Source organism: Alligator sinensis, unplaced genomic scaffold (genome assembly GCF_000455745.1).
Source record: "Alligator sinensis unplaced genomic scaffold, ASM45574v1 scaffold766_1, whole genome shotgun sequence".
Lineage (NCBI taxonomy): Eukaryota > Metazoa > Chordata > Crocodylia > Alligatoridae > Alligator > Alligator sinensis.
In genome coordinates, this window is record NW_005842390.1 from 1146879 (window position 1) to 1161085 (window position 14207).

A 14207-nucleotide genomic window follows, 5' to 3' on the forward strand; every position below is an offset into this window, starting at 1 on the left:
CCTGATGGGGGAAGTAGAATTCAGGAGGTGGAAAGTTTGCCCGCACAGGAGGGTAGGGAAGAGGACACTGAATCATGGGATGCTGAAGGACTGCAACTTGAGCGGCTCGTCTGTCAGGCATGGTCACACAATGGAACATGAGCTGGGTAACACAGATCAGAGATAAACCTGCCCCGGAGCGGCGTAACTTTAAGCCACTTAAAGTGTGCTTAAAACTAGTTTCAGGTGTTAATGCGTGGACAATCCAGGGGTTAAGAGCTCCAAGAACCACCTAAAATTAATGTGTAATATGGCCCTTAAATATGGCAGTTAACACCTAAGATTTCAGGATCTCTGCAGGCAGATACCCAAGTCCCACTTATACTCACTGCATATTTTGAAACTTAACTGTACAATCAAAACAGCTGAGGACTTGCAAAGAATATTTAGTGACTCTCTCTGTCCCAGAATCTAGTGCATCTCTTTACCAGCAAATTATGTGTTTGGGAAATGCTCCCCCAGTTTGGTGTGAGCTCTGATCTACCTGTGCATTTGTAACTGCATGTTCCGGATCAAAAAAAGAGAAGAATGAAGCTGATACAATAGCAGCTGTACTTAATGACTGATTATTTATGTTCAAGCATAAAATTATTAAGACTGGGTTATAAAGACACCTAATCTAAAATACAATCTGTATGATGTGTGCACTTGAAGGCAATTGAGACTGCGTGCGTACATGTGTGCACTCTGAGCCCGTAGCAGCTTTTTGGCCCATGTCAGAGGAAATATAAGTCATGAGAAACATGAAGGAAAAAGAGCCTCAATATCAGAGCCAATGAAAATACTGATCCTGCTCCCTTTAGTGCCCCCAGGACCCCTGGAGTTGCACCCAACCTCCTGAGAAAAACCAAACTGGCTTTGGTTAAAAAAAAAAAAATTGAATTCCAGTAAGACGCATTGATTGCAATAAATAGTTTTTATTCCAGAATAGACTGAGAGGTGAGAGCTCTGCCTGAGCTACTGAGGAGATAGACAAAAGCAGAGGTGAGAAGGGAAACTTTGGATGTCACAGCTCCCTGACTCAAAATTCAGCAACCAGGAAAGAAGCTGTGGCTGTCACGCCATGAGCTTCCTCTGAAACAGCGTCCAGGGCAGACGTCTGCTGCTCTGAGCAGTGCTCCAAAAGGGCAGCTTGCTGCAGCATCTGAGTTTCTGACAGACCACAGATGCATCAGACTATGGTCCTTCGTGCCATTGGCCTGGCAGCACTGGCTAAGGCTGACCGTGTACTCCCAGGACAGACATTATTGGAGCAGGTCTTGCATTCAGAGCTTCCGCGCAATCTATTAAGGCTCACAACAGGACAACTCAAACAGGAGGCCTTGTTTTCATGAGGAGTGACCCCAACTCAGTGCTCAGACTAAGGTGAGAAGGAGGTTCAATGCAAACAGGGGGTAGCTGAAGTCTGTGCAGAGCCCTGAACTCAAGCCCAGAGCCTCCATATCTGCGGACCTTGTTACACTTTATGCTGTTACGCATGTACGCCAAAGACATGTTAATCGGCTTAGTGTTGTTCAGTTTAGTGGAGCAGTCACACGTTAAGGCAAAAACCATGATACTGAGACTGTCCTCCACCTGTAGAGCTGTGGCTTCCCACTAGAGGCTTGGCGAGCAGGGGCAAGGCTAGGAGCCTATAAGTTAAATGTTTCTTAGTGCAAACCAAGGCAGTGCTGTCAGCCACAATGTCTTCACGTCTTGTGCATTTCTTTTTTAGTCGCTGGAATTTATTGGCATTGGCAGAGCAGGCAGAGCCAGCACCACAGCCCTGGAGTTCCTGACCACCACAGTGCTCCCGCCACCATCTGGACCAGCTCACGACTTGAGCTCCAAGGGGCCTGATCCTTTTTTTTTCACCAAATCCCACTCACCCTGCCTGGGCTGCCAGCTGGCCAGGTGCCAGCTGAGCTCTGAAAAGGATCGGGCCCTTCCGAGCTCAGGCGGTGCCAAGTCAGCAGGCAGCCTGGCTGGCGCAGAGCAGGCAGGGCAAGCTCCGAAGAAAAAAAGGATCGGGCTCCTTGGAGGTGGGCCGGCTGGACACCACCTGAGCTCTGAGGGGCTCGATTCTTTTCTCCTCCAGACCCTGACCCCCTGCCCAGACTGGTTCACTGCTCCCACTGTGCCCTGGCATCCCCACTTGCCCACTGCATCCTGGGATGCTGGAAGACTTCACTTTGGGCAGAATAGCTATGGGAAGTGGCCACATCTTAATGGAACTGAAGCAAAATTAGGCAGATTAGAGATAATCCTACCCTGGAGTGGTGTAACTTTTAAAATGAGTAACGAGTGCTTTAAGCCACTTAAAAGGTGTTAAAGTGAAGCGAATCCAGGGTTTAAGAGCTCCAGAAGCCACCTAAAATTACAGTGTAACAAGGCCCTGTGTCTACCCTGGTAGTTTTAGGTTTTCACAACTCCCTATTTGCTAGAGGAAGCTGTAGGGTAGACAGGATGAGGGCAAGTTACTTCCTGTGTCATCTGCCTACACATGGTCAGAATACAGTTTTTCCCCCAAAATATTTTGGCTGAAAGCTGAAATATTTGCATTCAAAATGGTGCCTCAGTGCCCAGTGGAGTTGTAAAGTGCCTTATGCTTCTGTTCTCCTATATGGGCCGACCTGTCTGCCCAGATGTCTCCCTCCCTCCCTGCTCAAGAGAAGAGGTGCATCATGAGACATGTACAACCTGAAAGGTAAATGGTGATACTGGAAGTCTCAATCTGCTTCCCATTGCCCTGGCCCTTGCCTCCTTGCTCCTCACTCCGCCTTTTCGGTTCCAGCAGCCTCCAATTGCCCCAGCCCCAAGGCCGAGCCCCACAACACAATCCTGGGAGCAGGAGTCCATAGTTCATGCTGCAGAGCTGCTTTCTTTTTTGTTTTATTTGCATTGAAAGTAAATAGCGTCCCCAGCTGTACAGTTCCTCTTTAAATACCCAGACACGTGTCACCTGCAAAATAAAAAGTAACAGTGCAGGATACAATATCAAAACAGTACAATGGTTGTGAATAAATAATGCCCTTCACTAGCTCAGATAAATGTCTGGTTGGACTTGGAAAGGGCTGACCATTACAGATCGCCCAAGTCCTCTTTTTGACCCTCTTCCTAGGACCAGTCCATTTACAATGTGGGCAGAGCCAAGGTGGCCACTTGGTGGATTGAAGGGACCCATGGACTTGGTGGGAAGGAGCAGCTTGCTCTGTTCCTGCTCTCTCAAGCCTAGTTGTCCAGCTCAGTGTTGTTGATGTTGTTAATGTTCTTGTTAGTTTTACAACAGAAGTACTGGTTCCAGATGCGCATGAATGCCGTCCTGAACTTTTTGATCTTGAAGGCGTACACGATGGGGTTCATGGCCGAGTTGCCATGAGTCAGGAGGATAGCGATATATATCAGGATCATGGGTTTTTGGCAGGAGGGACAGAACAAGGTGATACAGTTTAGGATGTGCAGTGGGAGCCAACTCAGCGCAAAGAGGAACAGCACCAGTGCTAAAGACTTTGCGATTTTCAGCTCCTTCCCATAATACTTCTGAGGATCTGTGGAGTTGGACGAGACCTTCTTGTTGAGTTGCTTGCGGATCAGGTTAAAAACCTCCAAGTAGATGATGAACATCAGCAGCAGAGGAGGCAACACCCAGATGAAGAAGTTGAAATACACCATGTATTCCATGCTGATGACCGTCTCGAACTGGCACTTGATGACAAGCCCCACATGGCTGGCATTGACCATCTGAGACTCCCTCATCTTGTTCAGATTGTTCCAGCCAAACATGGGGGTTAGTCCTACAAGGAAGGAGACAATCCAGCAGCAAGCAATGGCCACAGCTGCTCGCTTTGGGGTCACCACGCTCTTATACCTGTGGAGGAGACAGAAAATATCCAGAGAGCTTACACACCGGCAGAATCATGACTGGGTTTGGTTCTTAGCTCCGAAGTCTGCGGCTGAGGAAGAGGACTGCCATGTGATCTCAGCTTCCACAAAGCCCCTAAACTAAGACCTTGTCTATGCGGGGCACTCTAGAAAATTAATCCAAATTAACTGGATCGACAGAACCATATTAAACCTGTATGTGGACACTCATTCAGAACGAAAGCTTAGTTTAATTTACCTTGGAAGTGAATTCAGCTAATTCAGATTAAGGCCACTTTAATTCTGCACATGAGTGTCCGCACTGAGGTTTAATGTGGTTTAACTAATCCACTTTACATGCCAAGTCCTATAAATAAGGTTAATTTGCTTGAATGCCTCCTGTGTAGACAAGCCTTGGGTGGCCCAAGCTGCAGAAGACCATGGCTGGGAGCATGCGGGCCATGGACCTCCCCTAAAACTCTGGTTCCACATTGAGCATCCATCCCTAGGGGAGGACAGGTGTTGGTGTCCAGGGGAAGGAATACAAATAAGTGGTAGGGTGAGAGCTAGGATATGATGGAGAGTGAGAGAAACAGAGGGTTAGAAAGGGAGGTCATAAACTATAGGGGTGAGACCTCTAGTATGCAGACAGGGAGAGGGCCTGAGTCCAGTCTTACAGTCTTGACCTAAGGGGAGTGACTCCAGATTTACAGAGCACATAAGATGAGGATCAGGTCCAACATGATGAGTTTGGACAGAGCAAGGCCACCGACAGATTTAAAACCAATGTGGGTGGGGCTTCCTGTGGACCTTTCTTCTCTAAGTCACCTGCTCACTTCCAAGCCAGGCTAGCAGAGGGAGAAGGTCCTCACACACGAGTGGTGGCATTTCACCCTTTCAGTGCACGGGTGCAAGTGACATCCCTGGGCCAGGGAAGGGAGACGTAGGGCACGTCTACAGTGTGTCGGACAGCGCTGCTGTGAATACACGCCTCGCCCACTCACTCCTGCCAAAATACGTTGTGTAACTGTGTCCCAGCACATGCAAGGTACACTCAGTGCTCTCAGCCCCAGACGAGCAGGGATGGCATGCTGAGCACTGCTCTAATGGCAGCTACATGACACCTTTTGGGGGGTATGTGCTGGCAGGCATGTTGTTCCCGGTGCTCCCCCTCAGGTTGCCCAAGGTAGCCTAGGCCTGCCCTCAGGCCTGAGCTCCTTTAATAAAGGCTGCTGCCCTGGAGGAGATTTAAAGGGTTATCCCAGAGCAAAAATCTGACATCTCGTGGCATCTTGACATTATGTTCATACCAGATGGCACCATGTTATGACAATGCAAATGTTTCAAAAGGCAAATGATGATGGCACTGGGTGGTGGCTTCCTGTCTCTCTGGGCAGCTGATCTAGGGAGCTCTCCAGCTGCCAAAAACTAAGCTCTGTGGATGAGGAGAGTTTTGTTAGCACAGCTCAGCTCGCTCTGCAGTGGGGCTTGGGAAGCCTCTTAGAAGAGAGCCCTGACACTGGGCAAAAGGTTCCTCCCACATCAGCTGGCGGCTTGAGGAAAAACTGATCAGTGTTGATGGCTGCCAAGGATGCGTCTGGCCAAAGTCTTTTTCATTTCCTAATGTGTGAAGTCTTAAGGACAAAGGCTGCTTTTCCCTACGGGCTGGTGCCAAGGGATGCAAGAACAAGAGCGTAGCTTGGCTTCAGCTCTGCTTCTCCCAGCTCTGTTTGTGTTTATCTCCAGCATGAGCCTCTCTTCTAAAGGGAACCGGCCAGAGGAGGAGACTCTGGGGTTTTGCCCCTTGGTAAAATATTTCATAAATATAAGTAAAGCCTGACGGGTTTTATCTCACCTCCAAAATACGACAATAGGACCACAAAGTCTTATCCTCCCTATTTTTGCAGGAGGGCTGCTTGGAGGGCACAGAGATGTGAAGAAACACCATTAGCAGCTCTCAGCTGATGAATAGAGGATGCCAAACTTGAACAAACAGCTCTTTGCTCCCAGCTCTTGCTTGAACGTTTGAATTAAATCATAGAAAATGAAAAGCCTTAAACAGTCGGACTGAATTTCCCTTGCTTTTCCATTGCTCGCTTTTCACTTCTTTGGTCACTGTCCCAACAAGTCTCCCACAGGGGCCACAAAAAACCTGCTGGACAAGCCCTGACATCCTTACAGAGAAACCAAGTAGAAAGAGACTTGCACTCTCACTGTCCAGAGTTTTCTTAATATGCCAGCAAGCAAAATAAGGACCCAAACCCAACTGTTCCCCACTGAACATTTTACCATGAACATCAAGGCTTGTGCTAGCTCCTCAGTAACACGTGTGATCTCAATGCGAGGAGCAAGCATAGCCCTAACTGAAGCAGTGTGGAGGGAAGTGTGAAAGGAAAGGCTGCCAGTCTCATTAATGCGCAGGCAGCATCAATTATTAAGTAACTCTCAGCATAGTCTGGTGTTTCTCATCCAAGAAGGGTTTGTAGCAATCAGTCTCCATTTGTTCCCCTTATAACCACCTCTAGTGTGGGAAGTGGTTCCCATAAATCAAAGGGGTAGGCTGGCTCCCATGGGAAGACATTGGGACTGAGAATTGCTCACTGTTTCCTTCTCAAGATGAACCCTTTTTCTGAGTCGATGATTTATACTCATAGGAGGGAGCAGAACATCATACATCTTCTGGCGGGGCAGCGAGAGACCCAGGAGACAGACACTGTGGCAGCAGCATCCCAGAGCACAGGGAGCGGGAAGAGAGGAGGCACAGAAAGCTGCCTGGCAGTGGGCACACAGATGCTGCAGAGACTGCGGCGCGGAGATGAGGAGACCCTTCATGGGCCCCTTCTCCCCCGGCCTCTCGGTTGAGGTTGAAGCATGGTTCATCCTGCTCCTGCTCCTCTCTGCACTATTGCACTGCGGGGAGAATTCACTTGCAGGGAGTGGAGGGAGCATCAAGTGGATTTGGGGGTGGCTTGGAAATGCTGTGGGGATGAGATGCTGGAGTTTTCTGGAAGAGCTGGGTTGGGGGGAGAGCAGAGGAGTGGGCAGCGGGGCTTGCTCCAGCTGCCTATCATGGGGCCTCCACCTCTGCACCCCATGGTTTGGTCATGGGGCTTGGGCTGCCCCAGTGAGGACCCCTTCTGGGGATGGAGTGGAGGCAACAGCCAAGCAGCTGCTGGCAGACCACCTCTCTCCTGTTTTCTGTTTAGGTCCTGCCCAGATATTGAGGATCCAAAGCCCAAACTCAACTGAGTCAAGAACGTCTACGGAGTGAAGCTACGGCAGCACCGCGCCTCTGTAACTGGTGGCTCTCCCCCAGCGCGAGGGCGCGAGGTAGCACGTGCACTGCTCTAGCTGGAATTGTCCCGCACAGGAAGGGGGAGGGATGGAGGAGGCTGCAGGGGACTTGCCTGTACTGAACGTCCTCCCCACACTGCACCAGAACACATCATCCTGCCGTAGATGATAATCAGTCCAGCTGCCAGGGTCATGGAGACCTCGGGCTCTGGGTGTGTTGTGTACAAGGCAGTGCTGACCAGAGGAAACGACGGGCTCCTCGCTGTGAGAACCCATCCCTTCATTCCCTGGGCTCCCCCATGTAACCGGCCCTTTTCTCACACCCCTTTTCTCCCCCATCTCCACAGCACCAACCCCACACTCTGTCCTCTACTTAGCAGTCACCACCCATTATACCCTTCTTCATTCTTCACGGCCTCCTTTTCCCCAGGACCCACAAACATACATTTCTTCAGGTTAACAGGGAAGCCGCTCACAGCACATTATTTGCTCAGTTTTGTTTCCCACGGGTCACTGAAAACTGGAGACGACTGAGCTATGGCATTTGAAAAGGGTTCTCTCTGCCACACGCCTGCCTGGTTGCACATCACCTACCACAGCCTCTGTCTGTTCCCCATGTGTCTGCATTCACACACAATTCACTCCTAAATATTATATAGGACTGAGAAGTTATATACCACTCCCCTCATCACACTGTATACACAGAACCAACCCTAGGAGCCATGTGAACTGGGTATCAGCCTAGGCCGAGCTGGTTCATTTTCACATTTCAGAAGTGGCCTGTGCACTCAGATGCAATCAGAATGAGAGTGTGTGTGTGTGTGTGTGCACATGCACATGTGCGCGTGCGTGCAACACACACCCAGTGGAATGGAAACAAAACAGCGACATTTCACAAACGAATGAAAAATTTTCCCCGCAAAACTAAGGGAGTGGTGTTTTACTGGAAAATACACACAGACAACAGTGTTGTTCCCTGAGGAGTCAAATCTGAATGCTAATTTCACTCATTAAATTTGAATGGCAGAGGGATTCTCAACCTGTACATCCCAATGCAGCGTTAGTGCGGAAGTCGCTGTCAACGTCTCTGCCTGCAGACCTGCCACGACGAATAAGCAGGCTGTCTGCTCCCTCCCTGACTGATTTCCAAAGGCTCATTCATGTGCAACACACAGTCACTTGCCTTCCCCACACAATGCTCATCCCCTCTACTGGTGCTTGGTTCATCAGCGCAGAACTGCCAACTCTATGCACTCATAAATGGGGCTGGATTCCTTTTGTGTTTGGCTTGTCTTTTCCCACAGCCTTCGCAGTGCTGCAGGTCACATTTGAAAACTTTTCTGAAACAATCACAATGACTAAACAGAAGCTGAGATTCTTGCCTAATTGTTCATCTCCAGGAGCTGGGGCTTGAAGTGAAACCTCAAGTATCACAGACAATACCACTGGGAAAGTTGGCAGTACTCTCACCATGTGTACATTCCTTGGGGTCACACATGGTATTAGTAATCTTCCCCCGCTTCCACTCCTGCTTTTGCACTAATTTGCTCAAATGGCAGCACTGAGGCTGGAGCTTTCAGAAGAGCTGGGCGCATGTATAACCAAGCCCAAATACTCCAAAATATTGTGAGTGCCTTAAAATTAACACCATTAAAAATACATAAGTAAATGCCATGCTCATTTTCTTGCTCTCCTGATTTTTGGAACTTCAGGGTCACATTTTGCAGAAATGTACCTTTTTTGTAAAAGGGAAGGGGAAAAGCTGATATAATCACTTGATTCCAGGAACTGGGGCTTACAGATCCATGCAAAATGTTCTGAGACTTGCAACAGGCTCCCGAGAATGGAGGGCATGGGATAGCACCCACAGACAGGGTCATATTCTCATAGGACTACAGCATATTGGGTGCTGAGCTCCTTTGAACCCTGGCCTGCAGGAGATTCTACAAAATGCTGTAAAGTCCCCTGGGAGGCAGTGACAAGGGTGGTGTCCTGGGCTGCTCCAGAAGCTGAAATTAAATATAACTAAATACAATACCCCCAGGATGCTCTAATGTATGACAGTTCCACCTATCACGCTGCCTATGACTGCAGGGCAGGCCAGGATCCTTGTAGCACTTTGTACTACACAACCGACCCCTCCTACCCATAATCCTGCACTGATATGCCCCATAGATGAATGCTTACAAGGGGAAAAAATGTAGTCACTTACTGTACTGTGTACCATATCTGTATTGTGCCCATATCATTATTCTCCCTCAGCTCTTTGCAGAACCTTTACAGATCCTGTGTGCTCCTGGAATGACAAATATACGTCAAGGCAGGAGTCAGAAGCCTCTTTAAGCCTGTGCAGCCATGATTCATGGAAGAGCTAACGCAGGCAGGACTCAAGGAAGTTTGCTATTTGTCTTCCTTCCTTTCTCATGTCCTCTTGTGACAAGGTGTTTAGCAGAATTTGCAGATTTGTTGGAATCTGACAAGGCCATGCCGTAAGCGCTTCTGCTGTGGCCTCAAATGCTCAACCTCTGTGCTTCCAGCCACTCACCCGCGTCCATGTCAACCTTGTTCAGGGTAGAGTTATTAGGGTCTCATCACATGGGACACTTGTAATGTGTTAAACGTGTGCAGTATTACAGTTAGATTGTGGACCAGGCACCTGGTAATGTTTACTACAATCTCTAGCATGCACAGATCACTGACTGTTGGTTTCAGCGCCGGTACCACCTCTGGTGCATTGCTGAGGCTGGGATCAATAATCAGCTGATTGTTGGTCCCAGTCTCGGGACCCTCCAGGGTTGTGAGCACCTGGCTTTCAGCTTGATCGGGAAGGAACCTGACAAGGGAAAGATCCAGGATCCTTCTTCTTGACATGTGGCTTGGTACAGCAGAAGGGTCCATGGCACAGCCGGGTGAGGACTCCAAATTGCTCCTATTATCTCCATGGAGCAGTCTGACAGTAGCTGAACATGTTACTTAATATGCTCTGGAGATCCTCTTTGCATAAAGTCTTAACTTTATTACAATAGGAGCACATTTAGCTTGTGTTTTCATAGATTTCATAGACATTAGGGCTGCAAGGGACCTTGTGAGATCATCGGATCCAGCCCCCTACCCAAGGGGAAGGAAGTCAGCTGGGGTCAAATCACCCCAGCAAGATAAGCATCCAAGCACTGCTTGAATGTGCAGTCGCTCACCTTTTAAGTACATTTAACACATGGTAAGTGTCATGTGCAACATGTCCCTTAGATAATGTGGTGGTGAACATGCCTAAGGGACATCTACACCGACCTACACCTGACACCAATGGGGCAGCCCAACTGGTGAATGAGAGCTCAGATATCTGATAGCTTATACAATGCCTCTGGCAGCCTTGTCCTATGATGTCTCCATCGTTCCAATTTCTCAGTAGTTCCAAGAGCAAGATCAGAGTCCTTGGGCCAGGGAAGGAAAGACAACGCTTCTGTAGTGTCTTGCAGTCATCATTCACCAGCTGGGCATTTCCCACTGCTAATGGCAGATCCATTCTGCTACAACATGCTTGCTTGGCAACAGCATGCAGCCTCCGCTCTCTTTTGTTATGCCTATCTCTTGCTTATCTAGCACCCTGCATGTGCATGGCACACTGTGCTATAAATACAAGCAGACTTGCCTCCTGGAGAATGTACAATCCAAACTGAGGCATGAGGAGACAGCAGTCCTAGAAAAAGCAAAGGATGGAGCACTGTGTTAGGCATTATTGTGATGCTGCTGGGGAGTCACTAACACACAAGCCTGAGAGGGGCGAGCAAAGAAGTTAAGAAATGGGAATCTGCAACAGCTAGAAAGATCACCTACAACCTTCCTTCCCCTTTCACCAGAGTCCTGCCCCTGCAGAGAGGTGTCAGAGCTTTCTTAAAGCCCACTAGAGACTTCATTATTCTCCAGAGAAGATGCTGAGATTTTACAGTGATGGGAGATTCTTGTCAGCCATTGCTGTGTGCTTTGTCTCCTCTGCTCAGGCTGACCCTGAATATTCCTCTTTTCTTCTTTCTCCTCTACCATGCTCCCTATGGAGGGAAGATCTTTATTTTGGCACCTCTCCTGGCTCATTCAGACCCCTCCCAAACACTCAACTCCTGCCCAGGAGAAAAGGAGGGAAGAAGGGCCAAAATTCTGGACCATCAGGGTGTGGATGGTGAGACCCTCGTGTGCCTCCATCCCCATGCCTGTTCTGTTTTGTGTTAGTCATGTTGAATCGAGTGTGCCTGGGCCTTAATTTGAGACATGGCTGAAAAACAACATGAATAGCAAAGACATTCATTATTGTGATGCTTACTTCTCAGTGGAAGAAAATTAGAAAGGCACAAGAAGCAGTGGCTGGAAGTTCAAGCCAGCCAAAATGAAATGAGAAATAAGGCACACATTTTTAACAGTAACAGTGACTAACTATTGGGACAAACTACTGAGGGGAGGGGTGGATTCTCCATCTTTTGATGGCTTAACACCAGGACTGGATGCATTTTTTAAATATACGCTTTAATTAAACACAAGTTATTTGGCTCACTGAAGGGGTAACTTGATGAAATTCTATAGCCCTTCTAATACAGATGTCAAATTACACAGTCTAATGGTAATTTCTGGCCACCGAACCAATGAATCTCTATTTTTATTACATTTCCTTTTATTTACACACACACGCGCGCACACACACAGCGGGTGGCATTCTATTCTCCAGCTGTCCAGATCTGGCCGTCTGCCTGGCATTTCTAGTTATCTAAGTGCCAAAAATGCCATTTACACCTCAGATAGGAAGTCAATTCCTGGATGCTTAAGCAATAGCATAACTAGAGGTAGGTGAATGGGGCACTGATTTAGGGGGGTGCCAGTGGCGGCAGCCAGCAAAGAGGGAGCCTGTCCTTCAGCCACAGGAGCCTGAGCCTGTGCTGCTGCTGTTACAGCAGCAACCCGAGTGCAGCGAGCCCGTGCTGTGGCAGGTAGGATCTGATTGCGCGCGCCTCCACCCTAGAGTTTCACATGATATTATTAAGCTCACCACCCCCCAGCCCCGGGATGCTGAAACACCTATCTACACCTCTGCAAGTGAGCCTGCACATGCACGCAGTCCTCTCCACACACAGCCTAGGCATTTGCACTGGCAACTAAACGGCAGGGTGGGGAAGGAAGGGACTTCCACTATTTCAGTGCCAAGTGCAAGGGCTAGGGCACTCATCCTGGAAGCCAGATCCCCCTCACCCAGCAGGCAGGCTGACTTTCTAGCACAGCCCTTGAACCCCACATTTCAGGCCAGACATTAAGTCCCTTCTCTGGCACTGGTAGTGAAGCTGGCTCCTGGGGCAGCCTTGAGAGGGAGACACGTGGGGTCAGGAGGACCAGACTAAGCCAGAGGTTGTGTGGCTCAGCGAGGAGGCTGCTGGCCCTGGCTCCCAGCGAGGTAGATTCTTCCCCCTGCACGGCCCTCTGAGAATCGCATCTTCCACTGACTTGGTTTTTTAAAAGCAAAGGGCTACGTGTCTAGGAACAGGATGCTGACCTGGGGAGTAAGTGCCATGTCTGTCATTCAGACACCCAGAAATACTACGTGGAGGACCACGAAGGGAGCAGTGTGTCTGTGTGTGTGAGAGCGTATACATGCACATCCTTGTCTCTCATATGTTTCCTGGACAATCATTGCTACAACAACACTGCTACCCTACTATATACATAAAATACCACCAGTATATTTTCCTTCTTCCTTGGTCCTATATTGTACCTGTCATGGGATCATGGCAACATAGGCTTGGATGGGACTTTCTAGGTCATTGAATCCAATCTCCTGCTCGCAGGCACCTTTGATAAATTGATCATATTCTGTCTTAACACCAGTCATGCTCATTACCCTCAACTTAGCATCTGAAATTCACATAAGAAAGGAGAGTGGTCTCATCACAATGTTCCTGATACAATGCCCAGAGTTTTAAAATTGACATCCATGTTTATTCATGCCATCCAGGAAGAGCACACACCAACTGCAGAGACTTCCTCAGCCTGACAAAGGGTTTTTAAACCCAAAAGCTCGCTAAATTTTTTTTCCAACTATTTAAGTTGGTCTAATAAAAGATATCAGATTCATCCAAAAAACCTTGTCTGCCTACATCCATGTTTAAGCATTTTCAGATTCTGTTTTCAGCATCTTCTCAGAGTCTCAGCTCGTAGTCTTCATCCCTGCAGCCCTGCTGATGCCGGAGGAATTAACACAGCAGCAGCCACCTCGGCTCAGCAGAGTAAGAATGGAGCTGGCCGCCCTGTTTTCACCAGTTTTTTTTTGCCTGCAAAAGTGACTTTTTGAACAGTGCAAACATCTTCATAGAAAATGATGTCATTGACAGTCCTCCGTTTTTGTGGATACAGAACTGGATGAAACTGTTCAGGTTGATTCGCTTTGAAATCATTTGGTTTTGCTCTGGGGAGCCTCAGCCACCACGTTCCATTGGCATGGCAGCAAATCCCCTCCCAATTTGAATCCAATGTCCAGCCTGAGCCAAGAGGCTTATCAGGCTGATAAGAGTAAGATAGCCTTTGTCTGCAGCCAGTGGCACAGAAGAGAGTGGCGGGGCCACCATCGCTGCTGGCTGGCTGTGATTCACACCCACCAGGTATCCACTCCCAGCTGGGATGGCTGGGACCAGCCCTCAAGGCAGAGCTGGAAACGACTTGACCTTGTGTCCTTGGAGCCATAGCAAATCAACTTAACCATTCTGTCACCTCATCCTCTCCTTGCACCCCTGCATCACTTCTCTGAATTTGGTGGCAACCTGGCTGAGAATTACTGCCCTGCAATAACAACACATCCAAACTGCCTGTTTTCATTGAAAGCAAAGCAACAGCCTTCCCTTTTGTTTTGCTCACAAAGCCCGATCATTTTTGATGGACTATTTTTGGTTTTTGCAAACCTTTTTGCAGAAAATATTTACTAATTTTCAACCAACCCTAACAGCTGTGCTTCCCTGAAACAAAGCAGGGCTCTTCTAACAAGTCTTACTCCAATAAGAAATTCA

General features: G+C 48.5%; 1 protein-coding gene across 1 annotated transcript in view; it reads right to left on the reverse strand.

Moving 5' to 3' along the window:
* Positions 1-446: 446 nt before the first annotated feature.
* ADORA1 (adenosine A1 receptor) overlaps positions 447-14207 on the reverse strand; it is a 71691-nt gene continuing 57930 nt past the window's right edge. The window contains exon 3 of the mRNA XM_006029646.2: positions 447-3886. Coding sequence (XP_006029708.1) covers positions 3250-3886 — 637 coding nt within the window. The 3' untranslated portion in view covers positions 447-3249. The remainder of the gene's footprint in view (positions 3887-14207) is intronic.